Source organism: Sander vitreus, chromosome 22 (assembly GCF_031162955.1).
Source record: "Sander vitreus isolate 19-12246 chromosome 22, sanVit1, whole genome shotgun sequence".
NCBI lineage: Eukaryota > Metazoa > Chordata > Actinopteri > Perciformes > Percidae > Sander > Sander vitreus.
In genome coordinates this window covers 21,172,449-21,194,518 of record NC_135876.1, presented here as the reverse complement: position 1 = coordinate 21,194,518, position 22,070 = coordinate 21,172,449, and the positions used below count along the sequence as shown (strand labels likewise).

The window sequence follows — 22,070 nt, the reverse complement described above, 5'->3', positions numbered from 1 at the left end:
TGCTCTCTATCTGCTAGCATATCTAATTGACCATTAGAGGTGACAAAATTACCATCACAATGGCTTTAATTCAGAACATGCTGGGGAGGACAGTTGCAGACATTTTTAGATTGGCATAGCCAAATGCTCCCTCAACAGCATTTGTCTCCTTGTTTAAAAACCATCGGCATACTAACAAGGGTCTAAAATGGACTCCTTCATGGAAATCATGGTGATAAATAAAAGAGTGCTGCTTTTTTCCACCATGCTCCATTATCTTAGTTTGACTCCGTTTGGCATCTTGATAAACGGTCTACTTTTGTATATTAAATGGTAATTGCAGACGATGGGGCTTGAATGTGTAAAAAGAAAGACAATAAGGTGACACATCAGTGGTGAAAGGGATTGACTGGACATGATTTTGTTTCGTGACTTGCTTCGTTTTCATAGTCAGGCTTCAGACCTGCGTCTCTTTAAGGCGTCTTTTTTTATTATTAAGGTGTCTTTTTTATTTTATATCTTTATTCCTCACCGAATTGCTGATCTCCTTCTTTATCCACATGCCTCCAGACACCTTAGTTATTCCTCAGATCTCTCAAATCCTGCCCACCACTGCCCTTTTATAAGCCCTCCTGCTGAGTTCATCATTTTAGACCTTATCATCCCTTCAACTCGCCAACTCTTTGTTTTCTGCTCTTTCAAAGACCGAGAGCCATCTATTCTTTCACAGTACCCTAGGCATTATGTCTTCCCTTCAATCTATCTCTTTCTCACTCTCTCTCATTCTCTTTCCCCTCTACTTTCACTCGCAGTGCATTTGCCCAGGGCGCTGTTTTCTGTTCTGATCTATACCTTTCCACGGCAGTATGTCTTATTAATACAGCCTCCTGCCCTGGGCACAGCCCTAGCCCAGCCTCACTCCAGGGAGGCAGGCGGAGTGCCGGGAAGGGGGAAGAGAGGGTGGCAGAGATACGAGGCGACACACTCGAGTGAGATGGCGAAAAAGAGACAGAAGGAAAATTGCTATAAATTGAGGTTGTACAATTCAAATCCATCCAAACTGCCACTTTTACAGGTTCATTTTTGTTTGTGACAATGTAAGTCATAGTTTTGGGCATCATTTGGGTTAATTATAACACTCCAAAAAATCTCTGAGATCTTAAAACGAAGCAAGTAACATGAGCAGTCAGACAATAATAAAGGTTGTAAACAAGGCAAGCCTATATTATGCATATATTCTCTCATTTAAAATACAACCACAGTGTAGAATAGCAGATCTATGTGTGCACAGTTATGTTACCATCAGCTATGGAAACAGGCAGCTTTAATGGTCTCCCCGGCTTTGTTTGTTTATGTGATTTCAGTTTGATTGAAGATTAGGTGTGGGCGATATCGAGAAAATCAGATATCGCGATATTCTTGTCCTAATACCAGCAGCACAACCAGCGATATCGCACCCGGCGCCCTCATTACCCACAATGCAACATGACCACAGACAGCTTGGTTGGAGATTTAGGTGTGCATTGCTGAGGTGCCCTTGAGCAAGGCATCAAACCCCCAACTGCTCGGGGCACCTGTCCATGGGCAGCCACCTTGCTCGGACAACTCTCCATTTAATGCATTTGTAGGTTCTGTTTGGGTGTGAGTAATCTGTATAATAACAGAGTGAAATTCCCTCGGGGATTAATAAAGTATGTTTTCTTCTTATGAAAGTAGTGGCTAGTAGTAGCCTCGAGCCTGTAGTCTCAAGCAGAGACGAGGAGCGGGCTACAGAGATCTGGTAAACTCACTTTTTTTCTAACTCCACACTTCCAAAGACATGTTCCTAACTGACCAATCTTTCACAAATACAAATGTATGCTTGGTGTCTTTAAATGTCCATGTCCAATAAACAAACAACTATCTATATAAATGACCGACATTTTAGACTATCTAAAGCACTTCATTTGGAGGTAAAATTGAAAGTCAAATGTCTGAAACGATTACCCTTATTGCACACAAAAACACACAAAGACAAATATGGAAAGTGGGAAGTTGGTCTAACATTCTCTTAAAGTTTGTCTGACATCTTGTTTTGTTAAAAACCTGTATGATAGTCTGACAGATCTTCAGATCCTTTCACCTGATCTGACACTCCCCGCTACATGCTTCTCCTCACCTGGGAAACACAATCTTTGCTAGTGTACTGTAGGTTTTATTAATGCTTCAACCAAACCTTTTTCACCTCATGTGCAATATGACAGCTTAGTGCAGAAAGATAATACTTCTTCAAGGACATCGAGTAGTAGACTCTTGAAGTAAAATTACCTTCTTCTGCACTGTAATTGTGAGATTTTTTACAACGTTGACCATTCTACTACCTTCCTCATCCTCCTTATCCATTCCCACTCAACCCTTTCTTGAATACACAACTAATCACATTTAACGTTCTCCAGAATGTCTTTTGTGTCAGCTAAGCAGGTTAAAAACACTCCAAGAGAGCACTGTGAGAGTCCTCAACAGGCATGTTCTGATAGGAACAGTTGCAAGAGGCTGATCGGTTGGATTAGTAAGGAGAAAAATGCCTGCATAAACTTTTTTTTATTTACTTTTTACTTTTTTTGTCTCACATAATATCATTTACCTTAAGAATAAGCATTTATTAAGTCAGATTACATGGAATTGTCCTCTGGTCTTGAGTGTGAAAACAGAAACTGATAATAGAGACATTATTTATTCATCACAGTATGAATGGCAATATTACCTACGTGTCCCATGTGATTACAAAACACACTCGGATGAATGAAGGTGGTTTCTGTAGGCTTCATTATTAGCCGTGACGTGAGGCAGGGTTGCAGTGTTACATTCTGGAGTTTTCTTCTGGGCCCCAGGTGTACAAGGCTTCAGATGATGACTGGTCTGATAAAAGCGACGCAAGCTACTGTGGGGAGAATTATGGCGCCTGTCTGTGGTTAAATAAAATGAAGTCTCCGATGCAGTAATGACGTTTTAAATCTTTGCCACCCATTGGCTTAGATGAACTGTGAAATATAGGTTCATAAAAAATTCAATAGCAGTTTTAATTAAAAAATCTCCCCCTTGTATATTTCTAGTAATTTTGTTTCATTTGTGGATGGTTCTTGAAAGGGAATTCCACATAATAGCTGTGTGTATTTTTCGCTACTGTTGCAAAGCTGTACCGGCAACACCACCAAATTTGAATTCTATTTCTGAGCGACTTGATAAATGAGCGGATAAAACAAACCGCAAAGCAAACAAATGAGCAGAAACCTTGAGTATGAACCTGCTGACAGAATATGAAACCACCCAGGGCTACTGCCAACATGCTGCTGGCCAGTTCACATAGTGGAAGTAATTTATGTTTATCAGCAATGCCAATCAGCGTGTGCCTGCTGCTTTTATTACTCACTGTCTCTCCTGCTTCTGAGTTCACCATTAAGGTTGGAAAAAAAAATGGCACGTTGCCCAGTCACTTCTGTTTCATGCTGTTTAGCTTCTAAAATACAGATAATGTTATTTCTCTATCTCATTATTTGGTTTACTTTAACCTTGCATTATGTAAGGGCGCAGCCAGGGGTCTAAGCAATAAGGCAAGTCAAGTTTAACGTTTGTTCATCTGCACTTCCAGATCTGTTTTTAAAAATACATACTTACAAAGGGCAGTATTATCACAATAACATCATAAACTGAAACCCACCTGTCCATGAACTTGTGATTAGCCAGGACACACTCTCTGTCTGCAGTTAGACCATATCCTTAAAGGTCTATTACCCCAGAAAGCAGTCAAGTAGAACATTTGCTAAACATTAAGTCCTCAAAAACTCACTCACTGCTCATCTAACTTCATATTCCTTCCAAGATGACACCCAAGGGAGCAAGCAAATGTTCTCAGAAACCCTCCATCAACTTGCTAAAAAACCCTGTGTGGTTTTTATAACCTGTAACCTCAATTTGCAATTAATCCTTAAGTCATTGTGTCATTGATTTGATGCACTGCCTCTGAGGGGACGGCCATTTCCTCAGTGTCTGCCAACTATTCTCCCCATAAATCCACAATCTCTGTTGCTGCTGCATTCACCATCCACAGTCCTAATGTCCTATAGTTTCCTCTTTACCTTGTGTGTGTTACTAGGAGTCTCGCATTGCCAGATCTTCCTCCACAGTGCTGTGGAGGAGGGTCTGGCAAGTCCACACAGCATTCTGGGATGGGAGAAAAACATGCTCTGGTTTATTGGCATTTCTTTGAACCAATCGCTAAGTGTCGGACATAGCCACGGTGCCTCTGCAAAATAGCTTCGGGAAAGAACTTGTTTTGGTGGAACATGTGCTTGTTCAAAAGTTGTTTTAATCATGCAACAGAAAACTCAGATTGGACAGATAGTCTAGCTAGCTGTCTGGATTTACCCTGCAGAGATCTGAGGAGCAGTTAACCATAGTCCTCATAAATCCACCGGCGTTGCGAATGCCAACACAAAGAAAGAGGAAGGTAACAGACATCCGGCCAAAAATTAGGGACATCTGGCAGAATTTCCGGCGGCACCTAAACAAATGAAATGTATGGTATAAGGTGTTTCCTTGTGCTTGCAAACCAATCACTGAACCTGCAAAGTGAAAGAACCTGTGAAAGAACAATTATAACACTAATAATAGTGACATTAAACATCACAGTAGTGATCGGAATGCACTTTCAATATTATTATCCAGGTTCTCCGAGGATCTACCTCATTGGCCAAATACTTTCAGATTCAAGTTTTTTGTAATCATTCATATTTCCCCAATCATGTGGATTTTTCTTCTTCTTCTTAAAAAAAACAAACTCAGATCATAAACAAATGTGTTTGCAGAATCGCTGTAACAAAATTATCCAGTGGGCCTCTTGCTGTGAAGGGATGCTTACAGCCTTTCTGCTGTGTTACACAAACACAGTTAAGCTAGGAATCTTCAGTGCTAATACTGCTAAACTGAATTCAAAGGATTGTAAGTCTATTTCATGGCTTGGATGTGAATGCCATGTGCAGTAAGCAGTACAGGGATGTGGACGTGCTTACTGGATATTCAGCTGCAGTAGAGATGTGTAAACATACAGTGGTAGCTACTGCAGAAATGTTACATCATGCATTCCCGCCTTAACAACACAGATGCTTCTGCATATAGAACTGTGAAGTATATCACATACAAGGTCTAAGGATAAAGTAGTTCACAATATGTGCAGCTGCTCAAAAAAGGAGAAAACATGACTGTCCCTAGTGAGTGTGTGTGTGTGTGTGTGTTTCTGTGTGTGTGTGTGGGGAGATTCAAATATCTCAGTTTTGAATGTCCTGTTAACTATGGGGCTAAGAGTCAGCAGACACCGAGTCTTTGTACAACTGCGTTTTAAGCAGTGATTTAAACAAACACTCATATAACCAGTTAAATACCTGCACACAGGGCATTTGAAAACCTTGATGCATTGCCAGTGAAAGCCATGAAAAGCCATATTTTCTGTTTAGCCTTTGACCTCGCAACTGCAGCGAGACCTTGCCTGAGTTACCGAGCTAACAGGTTACAGTATAAAGCATACCATTCATCAGTACAAATTTTAATTACGTTCATAAACGGAGTGCCAAAAGGAGTGCAATTTAGTTTCTACTGGAAGTTCTGATCAAATGCTTTTTCTGAGAATTTTGCACAGTGTGTGCCATTGCCTTTTCATGAAAGGAGAAAACATAATACAGTGATCATGATGATTTTCTCCATATCACTGGGAGAAAGGAGTAATCTAAGTTTGGCAAGATTTATAAGTTGGACAAAACATGAGTGACATAGCTGTTTTTCAATTTTGGTTGCTTAAAACTTGGATGAAAGATGACATCCAACTCTTCATATGTTGCCTTGATGTTAGAAGCTAAGGAGCTAAGAGACTGCTGAATTTGTCATGAGACACACTGAAGCAAACGTATAATTCCAAAGTCTGCTTCTCCTCTTCAGTTGTGCATCAGATGCTTTTTTATTCTATTCCCTCAGGGTGTTAAAACCCTGAACAACATCAGTATATTGTGACAGCTTGTGTTGTCTAAAGAGTTGTCGCACCACGTCTGCTGCTTTCTGGAGGTTGAAAGGGACGACAAAATGTGAGTTTGTGCCGAGACGCACCATCAGATAAAGCATCAGTCGCGCTTGCAGTAGAACTGGGCCATCCCAAAAGAGGATATTTGCACCGGCTGCTTCATATAATGTTACCATTTTACAAAAGCTGATTGTCTGTGACACCAAATGAACACTGGATGCTAACAGTGAGTGTATGGGCTAATTTGATATGTTTCACTGGTAAGAAAAAGATCCATCGCAGAACTCCATTAACAAATGGCAATAACATAATTACTCATGTTGTGTCATGGGGGCTGAGCTATGGAAAGTCAATAAGGGAGTGAGACAAGTGGCTAATCATCTCCAAAGTGACTGCTTTACATAAACATTAGGGATGAGAGTTTGTGCATTACTTAGAAACAAGGTAATTCTCAGACATGCTCGCATAAGTGTACACACACAGACAAAGCAAACATCACTTCACTCTTATCTAAATCACAGTCACAAGCCCCTCTCAAAGTCACGGCGATAACCCTTTTAAGTTAGTCCCCATCGGTCGAACCGTACACCATATTTATCAAACATCAACGAGACAAGAGGCATCCTGGAGGGGCAAACAAGAGAAACGTGGCCATTAAAATGGCAAGCAGCTGCTGCAGAGTGCCTGCACCGTGTCCCACAGGGCTGGCTTCACCTTGGTGGTGTGAGAATGATGTTGATGCTGTGTCTGTTTGATTCAGATAGAGTGGTAAAAAAACAGGCATGTGTGAGATATCAGCAGTGCCTGCTAACTGCGCAATTACCTAACCAGGGGGACTTATAATGACGGTGTCAGAGCACAATCAGAATACTGATGCAGAGTTCAGGGTTAAGTAGTTTATGCAGCTAGTGTTAGATACATCACAGAATTAAACGGATCATTTCACATATCATTATCATAAAGTACCTGATCCATGTTAACATTCTATGTTTGCACTATCAATTCATAGTTATTCACAGAAAGTTGTCCAGTGACTCTGGCCTTGTGTTAACTTACATAAACACGATCCGTATGACTTTCACACACTGCGGTATACAGACTTAAATTTGGGGAAAAGAGCACTAATATCTGATCTGATGTCAGTACTGGCAGATACCCTGAGCGAGGTGTTGGAATTGGAATTGGTGATGAAGAAGTTTGATCGGTGCATCACTAACGGTCATGTAATCTAAAAGCGAACACATCCCAAGTGTAGGTAATAATCCCTCAATCTGTAGGAAAACTGGTGAGTATGGTATGTGAAATTTAAAACCACAAAGTCAGTTTGTGATAGTTGTTTACAACAAACCATTTGGGGAATAATCTTTCCGTTGGCCTTTAATTTTTTGCTTCCAAAGTTTAGCTAAGGCCATATTTAGACAGTGTTACAGCATCCTCCGACTGCATCGGGACAATGGAAAAAATGCAGTGTTGTATAGCAAAAAAGTTACCCTTGCTCAATAGGAAGTCATGCGAGTGTACATTCCTGGTAGATTTCTATGTATTAAAAACAGGATATTTATTCTGTTAGCCTGTTGATTCCTGTAACAGAAGATAAACCAAGTTCTCAAATCTTTCCTCATAGTATTATAAACCATTGTATTTTTGGCATCTGATAAATCTTCAAACCAATGCACCTATTATTCTAACCATCCTTCCTGGACCTGAAGTACCTTGGATTTCTTACCACAGGGCTGTTTCTGGTCTGATTGCCCAGTAATTAGATATAGGTTTAAAATCTGTATGGTTGCTTGACTGCTCACGTTTCTTGCTCCATCTGACTGCTATTTAATAATGTTGCTGCATACCCTGATCTCAGCAAGTAACTTGGTGAGTACAATTTCATTAAGACTGATAGACAAAAAACACTCAAATAAAACCCAAGTTTTAATCCAAATGATCCTTGAAAAATGATGACCCATTGGCTGTGCAGACAGGGATCAGAGTCTCTGCAACCATCATGAGGGGCAGCTTAAGAGCACCTAATGATACCCAAGTACAGTATATATCCAAGTTAATAAGGTTAGACAAGACATGAGGAAGCAAATCCTCCTGGTAAAAATATCAAACTTCAAACTTTATTTCTATAGCACATTTCATATAAGTTAATATAACACAATGTGCTTCGTACAAAAGCGACAAATAAAACACTTCATACAGAGTTATACAGAGTAAAATATATACGCACACACACACACACACGCATGCACACACACACACTTAATAGATCAACATTTAACAGCGACAAACTCAGTTATTCATAAACTTTAGTAAAAAGAGAGGTTTTTATCCTTTTTTTTTAAAAGTGTTCAGTGTGGAGGCCTCTCTCAGTTCCACTGGCAGGGTGTTGCATATCTTTGGGGCATAGACACAAAAAGCAGCCTCCCCTGCTCTGGAGTTACAGCGAGGGATGGTTAAAAGACCACTGCCTGTGGATCTGAGGGTTCTTGCTGGTTCATATATAATGAGCATGTCTCTAATATACTGAGGTGCAATCCATTGAGAGCTTTATATACTAGGAGCAGAATCTTAAAATCAATTCTAGCCTTTACTGGGAGCCAGTGTAAAAGTCTAAGGACAGGTGTAATATGTTCAAACTTCTTTGTTCCAGTCAGAATGCGTGCAGCCGCATTTTGAATTAATTGTAATCGCTGCACAGTTGATTTCGGACTGCCGGTGAAAAGACCGTTACAGTAATCTAATCCACTTGTTATAAATGCGTGTATCAATTTTTCAGAGTCTTCCTTTGACAGAAAGCCCCTTAATTTAGAAATATTTTTAAGATGGTAGAAGGCTGATTTTGTGACTTGATTGATATGACACTTAAAATTTAAATCACTGTCTAATATAACACCCAGATTTCTAGCTTCGCTTTTGCTCTCTAGAGACAGAGAACTGAGATAGGCCACAATTTTCTGTCTCTGAGCCTTAGCACCAAAGATAAGTATTTCAGTTTTATCCTTGTTTAGTTGTAAGAAGTTCTCTGACATCCACATGTTGATATCACAGATACAATTTATTAGGGAGTGTATGGGATGCATGTCATCAGGAGTTAAGGATATGTATAGCTGTGAATCATCTGCATAGTTATGGTAATTTATGTTGTGTTTCTTTATAACATGAGCAAGTGGGAGCATGTAGAGATTAAACAATAATGGTCCAAGGATTGAACCTTGGGGAACTCCACACATAATGGCCCTTTTGTCTGAGACAAAATCCCCAATGGACACAAAGAATTGCCTATCCAACAGGTAGGTTCTAAACCAGTTTAAGACTGGACCAGACAGGCCAACCCATGTTTCTAATCTGTGTAATAAAATCTGATGGTCAACGGTGTCAAAGGCGGCACTGAGGTCCAGAAGCACAAGGACAGATAATTTATTAGAATCAGCGTTTATATGCAGATCATTCACAACTTTAATAAGTGTGGTTTCTGTGCTGTGATAAGGCCGAAAGCCTGATTGATAATTATCCAGAAGATTGTTTAACGTTAGATAGTTGGTGAGCTGAAAGGAAACCGTTTTTTCTATTATCTTGCTGAGAAATGGCAAGTTGGCAATGGGCCTATAGTTACAGATGACTGTTGTGTCAAGATTGCTCTTCTTCAGGAGTGGTTTAATGACAGCTGTTTTAAGTACAGCAGGAAATATGCCTGATTTAAGAGATGAGTTTACAATATCTAATACCTCATGTGCTAAACAGTTAAAAACTGTTTTAAAAAATGGGGTGGGGAGAGGGTCCAAGCAGCAGGTAGAAGACCTGAGCTGTCCAACAATGTCATTTAATTTTTTGAGGTCAATGGGGAGAAAATGAGTCATGGTAGCAATCATATTCCTGGAGAACTGGTGGGTAGGATGAATTATAGACCTTGATGCACTAATATTCTGTCTGATAACTATAATTTTGTTGGTGAAGAAAGTAGCAAATTCTTCACATTTATCAGTAGACAGCATCTCTGATGGAGTTGTAGATGGATTAATAATTTGATCAAAAGTGGAAAAAAGCACTTTACTGTTGTTGATATTTTCAGTAATGATTTTAGAGAAGAAAGACTGTCTCGCCTGTTTCATCTCTTTATTATAGTGATTGAGTTTATTCTTATATATGCCATAGTGAACATGGAGTTTGGTTTTTCTCCATTTGCATTCTGCCTGGCGACACTCTCGCTTACTCTGCCTAACAACTGCTCCATTTCTCCACAGGGCTTTTTTTTTATATGATTTTGGTTATAACAGGTGCAATGTTATCAATGATATATCGTGTTTTAGAGTTAAAGTTTTTTACAGGATCCTCAATTAATGGTGCCATAGATAATGGTGAGTTATTTACAGTGTTCATAAAGGATGCAATGGTAACATTGGTAATGATCCGTTTTTTAACTGTTCGGGTAACATTCTGCTGTACAGGAAAAGCAGACACATCAAAGGAAATGTAACAAAGATCTGAAATAGCAACATGAATTAAGTCAAATGCCTCTAATAGGGAGATAAAGTTTTGAGCATCGGAGTCACTTGCATTGTCTACATGAATATTAAAATCACCTAAGATAATTATGCGATCATAGTCAGTAGAAACCTTGGACAGTAGCTCAACAAAGTGATCTTGAAAACCATATTTGGATTTTGGTGGTCGATAGACAGTAATAATTAAGAGCGGAAAACCACAATTGATAATTAAATAGCATAATATATGATCATTAAAAATTCTTGAGGTTATATTCAGTCCGTCTCCAGGGAGTAGATTGATAGGTGGAGACAGCCAAGGGAAGGGAAAACATAAAACTGGCTAAATTAGGTTTAAAAAAAAAAAACAAATTCAATTTCAGCCCCCCAACCAGGGAAGCCATTACTGCAAATCGTATAGACAGCCCTGAAAGAATGCAGTTTGGTCGAGCACCGGGTCTAGTAGAAATGACACAAATAACCAATTCGGAATAATCAGCTGATGGATCTCTCTTCCTCTTTCTCTCCTCCTTGTCAGCCGTGTCTGATGATACACTAAAAATACCTCAGGATCAAGGATGGTACTGTCAACAGCACAAAAAGGAGGAGTTGACGGAGCGGACTGCTTTCTAATTAAAAGTCCTGTTTAATGGTGGCTGCTCCTTTATGTATGGATTATTACAACGCTCTGTTCTTTTCTCTGCGTATCTTATTTAACAGTCTCAGGTTAAGGGAAGAAGTAAAAAAATAACCATTCATGATAATGATCTTATGTAATTCAAACGTGATCCCTGTTTGAGCTTTCACTGAGAACACGACAGATGTTACCTTCCAGATGTGTACAGTACCACCGCAGTTTGGGATGTTCACCAAGGCTCACTCGAGCGTGATCAATTTGTTTACAACTTTTATGGGTCACAGAGAAAAATGGCGACAAATCAGCCATGTGAGAGAGGTCTCATCCTTAAGCACATATGGGGACCATTAGCTAAAACAAACACTGAACTCAGAGATCCAGAGGGATGGCATCTTCCTGTCACTGATATGGGTTTTCAGATTTCTAATTACAGCCAATAACGGAGGAGGAAGGCTTTGCAATTTCGCGATACGAGATTTAACAGCTGCGCCGCTTCTAAGAGCCATCTTAAATGCTGTGATTGGAGGAGACAGCTACGTTGTGCAGGAGAGAAGACTAAATCCACCTCATTAATCCTTCAGCTGTACAGATTCCTCACATCCCGGAGCTGTGATCATTCTCCTCAATGTGGCGCTGAGACATGTGAGGCTGCATCGAGTCGCTGTTTTAACTTGATACAAAATAAAGTATATCATTTTACCTCATCGGCTCCTTGCGGTGCCGTCAGCGTTTATACTGTGGCAGCCCCGCTGTTAATAAAAAATATTGTTTGAAATTGCCGGTGATGAATTGTAACAATAGCAGCATCCACGCACAGGCATTGATCAGAAAAAATGAGCGCTGGTGGTTGCAGGTAATTGGGTAGCTATTGAAGCATATGGAATAAATCGTTTGGAGGAATGTCAGCCAGTAAGGACAGAAACACACACACACACGCACACGCACACACGCGCACACACGCGCGCACACACGCACACACACACGCGCGCGCGCACACGTACAGCAACACAGTTTTGCAATATGTATTGGCATGTTATTACAGAAGGTGTTTAAGAAGACAAACATCAATATAGTAAATATTACGTTTGTCGTTTCAATTGTTATCAGCTAAACACAGAAATATATCAGCAATATTATTACATCAATACCTTTAATAAGTGCAACATTATTGCCAATTGTTAGTTATGAAATATTTTTATGAGCTAATATTGGGTTATGAAGCTGTAATCCAGATGCACTCAAACTGTATTATGTGTGTTTGGTAACTACAGTACATTCTTAACGACTTAGCGACTCTCTTCCCTGTTTGTTGAGGTGTTGGAACAGATTGTGTGCGTAGTTTTATGTTGTCATCACAACATATTCTTGCTGTGTCTGTGCTTTAATAAATCTGCTCTTCTTCCTCCGAGTGTGAAGAACTGCCCTTCTTGATTTTTTATCAGCCAACAAAACATTATGTTGTGCTTATGATTTTAAAGTTGCCTATTAAGTTAGTTTTAAGATGCATTGAGCTAATTTAGACAGGGAGAGACGAGAAATCGTCTTCTTTCTGAAGTTGTTAGGCTAACACAGTTCTAGATGGATGTACCATGGAGAACAAGTGTCCAATATCCCCTTCTCTTGCCTTTCCAACGATTGGGACCTGAGAAACATATGTCTCTTGTTCTTGTGATGCGTCAATAAGAATTTTTCAAACAACCCTTTGATGCACTTGTCCGAATCCAGTCGTAATTCACTAATTTGTGCAACCCTTACATTTAATAAAATTACTTACTGCTTATCCATTTGGCGTTAGGGTCGTGAACCTTGAAGTCTTTTCTGAAGAGGTCTGCAACAGTCACCTTGCCTTTGAGAGCCAGCTGGTCGTCCTCACCTGCAAAGGAAAGAACCAAAACATTAATATAAAAGAAAACTGAGCAACTCCTGTGTACCAATCACAGAAAACTACTAAACATCTTACACTTGTAGGTTTTTCTTTACATAACATCCTGGAGGAAGTAAATGTGTTGTAAGCATTTTAAAACCTCACATCGTAAAGGTATAAAACACAGTGAGTTGGCAATAATGCCTCTTAATAATGAGAGGGAGGTTGTTGAAAAATATATTAAAGAGGACAAAAGTAATGTCCACATCCGTGTATGTAAATTCCTCAGTAACCAGTCTAAGTTTACCTATTTAGAGTGGGTGCGCGGTCACGGAAGGCTTGTATCATGTGGACATGCCGACAGTTTTGTTGTCATTACTTAGAATTCCTCATTGGGGTGGCAGAAACTATGCACTATAGCTTTAAAGTTTTCGGAACATGTTTCGATTTTCTGCGTTTTGTAGCATCCGTCAAAAGCCATGTTATAATCTAAAATGGCATCTGATCGGCTGATTCAGTTTGTCTCCCAGCACAAAGACACTTAACGATAAAGTCTTCTTTTTTATGTGTGGTGCCTGTATTGCTAGCAACATATCCAACTGAACCACTGACATCCTGAAATAGATCTGGAAACGATAATACGGACAATTTCACAGCTCCTTTATTGGGAGGTAAAACTCTACTTTGCGAATAGAATAATAAAATTCATCGGACTCAGTGTAATGTGTCTGTGTGTAACGATTTTTAGCGGATGACGGATTGAAAAAAATGCATATCAAAAATATGGACTTGGTGTGCAGAGGCCTTAAGAGTGAGATATCGTCAGAAAATGTTTGTTGGACAGATGGACAGATCCATATCAAGTTGGAGAATAGCGCAGATATAGTTGTTTTTAGAGTAATAAAGCATGGTAATTAAGCATGTGTAGGGGGTACAGAACAGAGTAATGGCAGAAGACTCTATTAATGTTGAGTTTTCAGATTTTGGAGACGAAAGACAACCAGAGGGTGATTTATTCTATTATTAGATAGTTACGTGTAAATAAACCTAGACCTGTAATGACACACTATATAATCAATGGGTGGCATTTAAAACAGACTAAAAACAAACCATATGAAGAAAAGAAAAAGGTAACAAAGAAAATAATTGTTCCTTCTACTTCTGTCAAAAAAAGCCATAATAATATATAATGTCCTCTTGACACATTTTGATCACCAACTGTGTCTTAAAAACTTTTTTTTCTGCAGGCTTGAACAGTTTGCCTTTTAAAGAATAAAGCATGTAGCTAAGACAGAAAAAAAACACAAGTTAAACAACAAAGCAGAGCACCGTTGCTCCTCCCTCAGGCCTTTGATTAAGACTAGTGCGGCTTCTGATCATCAGACCAGAAAAGCATATTTACAGCAGATGCCTCCTGCAATTCATTTCAGCTTAATTTCATCCATCAATGCTCATCATATCATTTCCTGCTACATATTATTACTCATTTAATTCATCCATATAAATGGTGGTGGGGAAGGGGGGGGTAAAAAGCAGAAAACAATATATCACAAGCTTCTTTGTATTTAACAAGACCATTCAAAGCCTGACGTTTCATTTTGCTAAGTTTCAGTTTAACATTCATTTCAAACATGTTTTGAGGGATTCTGTCTCCAGCACAGGGACACTTTGACACGACATGGCAGTTGATGGACACATTGAGTATCAAAGCTGGAATATTTTAACTACAGGACTGTCTTTCTAATGTGTGATGTTTAATCCCTCTGCCCCCTGCCAGTGTCCATGCTGCAGCTATCATTTTATATGTGAGGTAACATTTTCTTTTTTGGCTCCAACAGCATCAGCAATATTTGTTCTTTCATTCTATAAAAATACAATGGAGACAAGATCAGAAGGTAAAGCAGGATAGTACAGTGACGGCTGAATTTAAAAATGTTTTTTTTTTCAAAACATTCTACTTTGATCAATGTAATATTTTGCTTTGATATGGAACACATTTGTATAATGTGTATGCAAATTAACTCAAACTGACCATGCACCTTTGAATTTTATGCCATCAGGTCGCCACTGTTATGTCCCTGCACGGAAAACTAATCGCTATGCAAATTCTTTCATTCCTTCAGCCATTATGCTACTGAACACAAACCATTGATCTATGCTCTTGTTGTCACTGGCATGTTGATGTTGATGTGGATGCTGATTGTTGTCATTACTCTTGTACTTATTTATGACATGGATGGGATAGACTGTAAAATGAATTACCCCTTGGGGATTAATAAAGTTTTCTGTATCTGTATCAAATGTTGTTTTTGAATTGTGTGTAGTGTGTCTGAGCTTTTCTACTTATCCAGGTCTTTCTTTTAAAAAAAAGGATTAACTAACTAATGTTCAAATTTTATCTATCTCTTCATACGGAAAATGTGGAAAATGAAGCTCAACTCCGGAGGCACTAGAAGTGTATTATGTGTGTTTGGTTACTACAGTACATATTCTTAATGTGACTCTTTTCCATGTTTCTATATAGTAGTCATTAAAATAAGTTATAGTAGTAATTCAACAAATGATAGTAGAATGTCTAGAATTACATCATAGTGACATCAATTACTGGAAGAGGTACATACTCAATATTTGAGTGATGTTCTGCTGCATTTTTACTATCCCGACAACCAGATTTGGATGAAAGAAAGTATGCAGTAGCATACAAAAAAATGGACCAGAAAGTGGTTGAAAAATGAGGTATAAGTGTTTCTCATTTCTTTGCAGGGTTGAAAAGCCTCCACATCAGCAGGCAGACGATTATGTGACACTTTACACAGTGTCTATTGAGACCAGAAATAACAAAAATGCTTTTAGGTGAGTTTAAAGCTCCATGAGATAGGATGTCTTTTGATTGTTCAGTGGTAGAGTATTTCGCTTTCTCAACGGCACTGCGGAGGAGGGTCTGGCTAGTCCACACAGCATTACCGGGATGGGAGAAAAATGTGCTCTGGTTTATTGGCATTTCTTTAAACCAATCACAATTGTCTTGGGCCGTGCTAAGTGCTGAGCGGAGCCACAGTGCCTCTGCAAAATAGCCTTGGGAAGGAACTTGTTTTGGTGGAAGATGTGTAGCAACAGAAAACTCAGATTGGACAGATAGTCTAGCTAGCTGTCTGGATTCACCCTGCAGAGATCTGAGGAGCAGTTAACCATAGTCCTCAGAAATCGACAGGAGTTTAGAACGCCAACACATAGAAAGCTTAAGGTAAAGGACTTCCAGGCAAAAAGAAGGACATTTGGCGGAATTTCTGGCGGCAAGGGAGCAATTCCAGAAGTGGAACTTTGTGGATATAGACTAGTGGTAGAGAAACCTCTGGAACCGAACGATGAAAAGACCATACCGGTGTTTTGCATGTTTTAGCTGGCAATGACATTTAATTGCATACACGCAGCTGATCATTTAAAAAAATCATACTGCACTCTCCAAACTGGTGAAAACCTTTGCTACTCACCAGGCAGCCAGTGATTTCACTCCATGTAAGTAAAACGTATCTACTGATCCAATTTGCAGAGACATGAAATGTGGCTTGTTTAAAACCTTTTTAAATGATGCATTCAAGTCCTTGTGATGATTGTGTCTAAATTTTCAGATGCTGAGGCTTCTAACAAGCACATACACATTTCCATCACTGAACGAAGTAACAAAACAGCTTGTGCTTACTACACGTCACTTATCATGCTGTCATAGCAACGGTTTATAAATAGATAAAAAAAAACAACTTCAGCATGATGGATTACCTACAGAATCTCAAAGCAAGTTGATTTGAGGGACAGAGGCTTTAAGAAAAAGGTTGGAAAGATGCATTGATCAGCCTGCAAAGCTGCGATGGTTGAACAACACTCACAATCTACAGCCACAGTAGCAGCTGTACAGCGGTGCTTTGAGCTAAATGCTAATGTCAGTATGCAAATACTGATACATCGATCTGGATCGATATATCGATTCAAAGATCCACCATCCAATATTATTGATGCAAAGTGCAAATACCGATACATATTGTCTGTAAGATGCCTTTATTTAAGATTCCCATTTCATATTCACAGTATTCTTTTTATTCTAAAGAACAGTTTGTTTTTAATTGAAATGCCTGGAAGACCTCAGTTATAAAACGGACAAATCCTATTTTAGTTGCTTTTTTGAGTTGATATAAATGTAACTGTGTAGGCATATGATATTGTCTCATATCGATCGCAAGTATCTGAATTGAATCAAAATCGTATCGTGACAGACTTTGAGATATCAGTAAATCTTGTATCATGTCCAAAGAATCAATATAATATTGTATCGTAATGAAACTTGTGATTTACACCCTTATATGCCAACATGCTTACAATGCTCACAAAGTGTGTCTAAAGATGATGGCAATCCCTTTAGTTTTGCAGGTATTTAGTCATAAAGGAAAGTATTGGTCCACGAAACTGGTAGACTCATATTATCCTCACCTTAGCAAACTATGGCCTGAGACAGATTAATAGTCACAATGACTGATCAAAACTAAATGCTATATCGGTAATGGACAAACTGGACAGAAGGAGAAACAAAACAAAGTCATTAATGAAGAAATGTTTTTCTAACTGCTATAGCACCACCGAACCACAAAGAAGAAGAGCTCCAAATGTTTCCTCAGTAAAGCCTGACTGTGACCGCGTCCCCTAATTTTAATCTGACACATGCTTTGATCCGTGTGTCGCAGCTGTCGGTGAAATCAGCTCTAAAGAGCAGAAAGATGCGAGAAGGGGAGGTTCAGACAGTCTGGCAACAAACAAATTACACTTAACAACTTCCTCTTGTCATGTTAACCCCATGACATTACACACTGTTGAAGAAAAAAAAAAAAAGTTTAACGTCAGTGTGGATCAGTGTGAGATCTTAACAACTGGATGTGATTATACGAGTCTGAGATCTCACATCAGAAAAATAACACCAAAGAGCAGTATTCACACTTCAGTGACAGCCAAATGTCTTAAGAGGATCTGAAGTATCAATAACAGATGATGGGGAATAAGTTGTATGATCCACACAGTCTTGAAACCTTGTATGCATTACAAATTCAGGTATTTAACTGCAACACATTTGAACTGCAAGTAGGGTTGTTAACCAATTAATCATTTAGTGAAGAAAGTGAAAAATGTCTGGCAAAAGCCAACGCCTTAATATTTAGCAAACTGCACTTGTGACCTCTCATCACGGGGTGCACATTTATGAGTTGTGAGCCGTTTATTTGAAGAGCGAAGAAGCAAGGTGATTGCCTTGCACAGGCAGCTGGATTCTTGGCGATAACACGTGAGAATCCATCTGGTCAGGCTTCAAGTAGTCACCTTCCGCTTTCTTTGTGTTGTAATTTTAAACTCCGGTGGATTTATGAGGACTATGGTTAACTGCTCCTCAGATCTCTGATAGCTAGACTATCTGTCCAATCTGAGTTTTCTGTTGCACGACTAAAACAACCTATGAACTACACGTTCCACCAAAACAAGTTTCTTCCCGAGGCTATTTTGCAGCTGCATCGTGGCTCCGTCTGGCGCTTAGCGCCGCCTAAGACAATTGTGACTGGTTTAAAGAAATGCCATAAACCAGAGCATGTTTTTCTCCCATTGTGGAATTCTGTGTGGACTCTCCAGACCCTCCTCTGCAGCCCTGTGGAGGACAGTCAAGCAATGCGAGACTAGGCTTCAAGTAATCATGTGTGTCCGCACCGCAGGGGACAGACTCAGCATCCAGTGAGAAGCTACTTGCAGCTAAGGCCATGGTTTAGGTGTGTGCAATGGCCGCAACTGTTCGTTAAAAACAACAATGCGTATTGGACAGATGGTTCATCCAGTTTTATATCCCAGCATAACTTCAATGCATCTTTTTCCTTCTAAAACAAGACTGATGTAAGTATACACCATTGATTGGGATATGTCATAAATCTAGTCCCCCCCCCCATTCAGCCAGTGCAAGTCATTGTAAAACCAGTGGTTTCTGAGAAAATATCTTTGACTCAAAGATAAGTGAAAAAAAAAGGTTTTAGACAAAATTCAGCAAGTAAAAAAAATCTGATCCTTTTCTTTTACCAGTCAAAGTGGTTTTAAATTGCAAGAGCGTAACAACGACTTGCATCACTCTCCGAACTCGTGCGTCAGCTGTGTGCGCGTGGCATATTGTGCCTAACAGATGGACAGGCACAGACTGATCCTCGCTTCCTCCCCGATTTCATCATGAGGGACAAAATCACCTTCGAAGGCATCTGCTCAGTGCATCACTTGAGTTTTGATCGTGATTATCAGTCACCAGTGTATAGACTGCGACTATGTAATAGTGCACATAAGTTGCAGCCTCCCATCAGATGGCGAGGCTTAACAGGGATAAATAGTGCTTTTATAATTAATTGGAATTGTTCAGCAGCATTCCAACCATTGTTATTCTGTTCTTTATAAACTTCTTCTTATTCCCTCTTCCATACGTTTTTTGGCTCTCTGTAACTTCTGCATACGTTCAGCTATTAAAACCATTGAACTTTTAAAATGTTCAGCTCTTTCAGCTAATGATGGGACTTCTTCAACTTTTTTTCTACTATTTATACTTTTTTAAATATTAAGCTTTTTAACACTTTTTTAACATTAAAGTCAATAAAAGCATGCGTCAAAGCCTTCAAATCCTCTTCTGCTTCAAAATGTATCTCCTCCTACCTTCTTTCACCTACAGACATGATTCAAACTTTAAACTGTTCACAAAATATTCAGGTATTCGGGGTGTGCTCAGTGTTTTGATATCGTTTACAGTTTTTGTGAAAAAGCTGTTTAAGTTTTGTGATCATTTCAGGATTTTTCTGCGTTTCTAATGTGTGTGTGGCATCTGCCAGAGTGGATGATGTCATACACTAGAGTGCAGAGCCTTAAAAAATGATCTTTGTCCCTTCTCTATAAATTGCTCTCACGCCCACAATATCTACTTGTCCTGCACGATTTATACATCACAACGTAGGTATATTTGTCTAGTTTCAGCCAGTTCAGTTATGCAATATGACTTATAGTTTTGGCTCGGTGAGCTTCCAAATGACAAGAGTTCCACATCTTCCTCCATTCGCTGCCCTGTTTAACATTCTCCACATTTCTGAACGAAACGCAGCGCGAACCACTTTTTTTAAATCGCTGATATGCCCACATTTTTCAGTTTATCAACAGAAATTTTACATGAATACGTTCACAAAGGCCTTGTGGTGGTCACGATTACATCATTTCACAGATACCCCTTATCATTTTAGCAGTCTGAGGCTTTATTTGAGAGCTTGCTCTGTGTCTTTGCTCTTAGCTTAATAAGGTAATGCAGTTCATCTTCCAACTGACAATTTTACATTTCAACGTCCAAGATTTTCAGCAGTGCAATCCATTTGAGATTTTTCAAACAATTTATTTCATATTTCCGCATTTTCATCTCTGTTTCTCATAGCATTTGTAAGTCTTCCAGACTTAATCATAACTTCAGTTAGAAAATAAATTATTTTATATATTAGTGGTGTTATTCAACTTTTGAATGAAATTCATGTTAATTGAAACCATTCATACTTTTTCAACTATTCTCACTACTTCAGCTTCTTCTTACTGATTTAAGCTATTCATCCAGTTTAGCTTTAGCAATTCAGCTATCCAGCATTCCCACGTATTTTCTGCAGGCAATGCATTTTCTAGTTAGTTATGATAGCCAGATGTATAGATTGAACACAGCAGCAGTCACAGGAACAAATGAAGTTATACATGTGAGAGTTTACATTTAAAATGACTTTTTTTATATACTGTGGGACAATCTCTTAAAGGCAAATCCATTTTCTGTAGTAAAATATGTCTTTATCTTACCCTCACAGAGGGTGTGATCATATGCAGAAACTTTGAATTAGTCTGACAAAAGCCAACTGTCAGCCCCAGCGGGGTCAGCTCAGTTTATATGCTAATGTAACACGGCCTCTTCTCAACACAATAGAGTTTGATCGAACATTGAACCTGGCAATTTGAAAGATAACAGTGTGTCTCTCTGGGACTGAGTCAAATACAGTAACTCTGTTGACTACAAAAGAAAAGGTAATCCTATCTAATCATATTGAGGTTTTGCAAGTAGGTCATTCTAGAATTAGATATTAAAAAACTAACAACTTACCTTTGCACTGGAGGCCAATAGAGAACTAAAAGGAGAGTAAATATTAGACTAATGTTCACATGGTGGACAGAAACATGACTCCAAATGAATTCTAATCTTGCTTTGTGTCTGCACGTTTGCCATATCAAAGTTATGAGGTGATAATATGTCAATAATGTCTTTAACAACTGGATTCTGCTGCCAAAAATCAGTTATGCCAAGTTTAACCCAGTGTGGAGAAACACAAATGTGCTAGTTGGAATAGTTTGATAAAATCGGTAGCGTATTAAAACTTTCTTACAGTGAAAACGCGTAGCGCAGTTATTTTTATTTCGGCGCCCATGTTATCCAATCTGTACGTTCATACTGGCTGCAGAGAGGCTGCGTTGGCCCGCGCGCTACAGCAATCGCTTCTGCATCACCTCTATTTCTTGCGCGAGACACGAGCGAATGTGTCAAGCCAGGCAGGTAATCACATACAGGAAGACCATAGTGCAGCGGGATATTTTACAAAAATAAAACACATTTCAAAATAAAACCTAGGTTCATGGTGATTTTGGCTGTCTTGACTTTAAACAGCGAGACGCGATTAGGCACACGGACCGACAGACGGACAGACAGAAAGGGTCTCACACACACACACACACAAGCTAATATGTGTCCGGCGTGGAGAAATACGCGTCCGGTATGAATGGCCAGCCGCGCGATTAGGCACGTATCTATGCTTTGTGGGCTATAAGCTAACGCTTTTACACGCCCGGTGTGTTTTCACTGTTATCAAAGTTTCTGATTACTCTCTGGCATGTGTACGGGTCTGTCCTCAACTCTTGTCACGCAGTAGAAAATACAACATCGTACAAGATGAAATAAAGATCTCCATGCTAAATTGAAAGTGAAATTCTAACACCGGC

The 22,070-nt window shown here is 39.2% G+C and overlaps 1 protein-coding gene across 1 annotated transcript in view; it reads right to left on the bottom strand.

Annotated features, from left to right (window-relative positions):
• Positions 1-22,070, bottom strand: part of dpp6a (dipeptidyl-peptidase 6a) — a 168,034-nt gene that overhangs the window by 42,699 nt on the left and 103,265 nt on the right. The window contains exon 3 of the mRNA XM_078280445.1: positions 12,918-13,016. Coding sequence (XP_078136571.1) covers positions 12,918-13,016 — 99 coding nt within the window. The remainder of the gene's footprint in view (positions 1-12,917; positions 13,017-22,070) is intronic.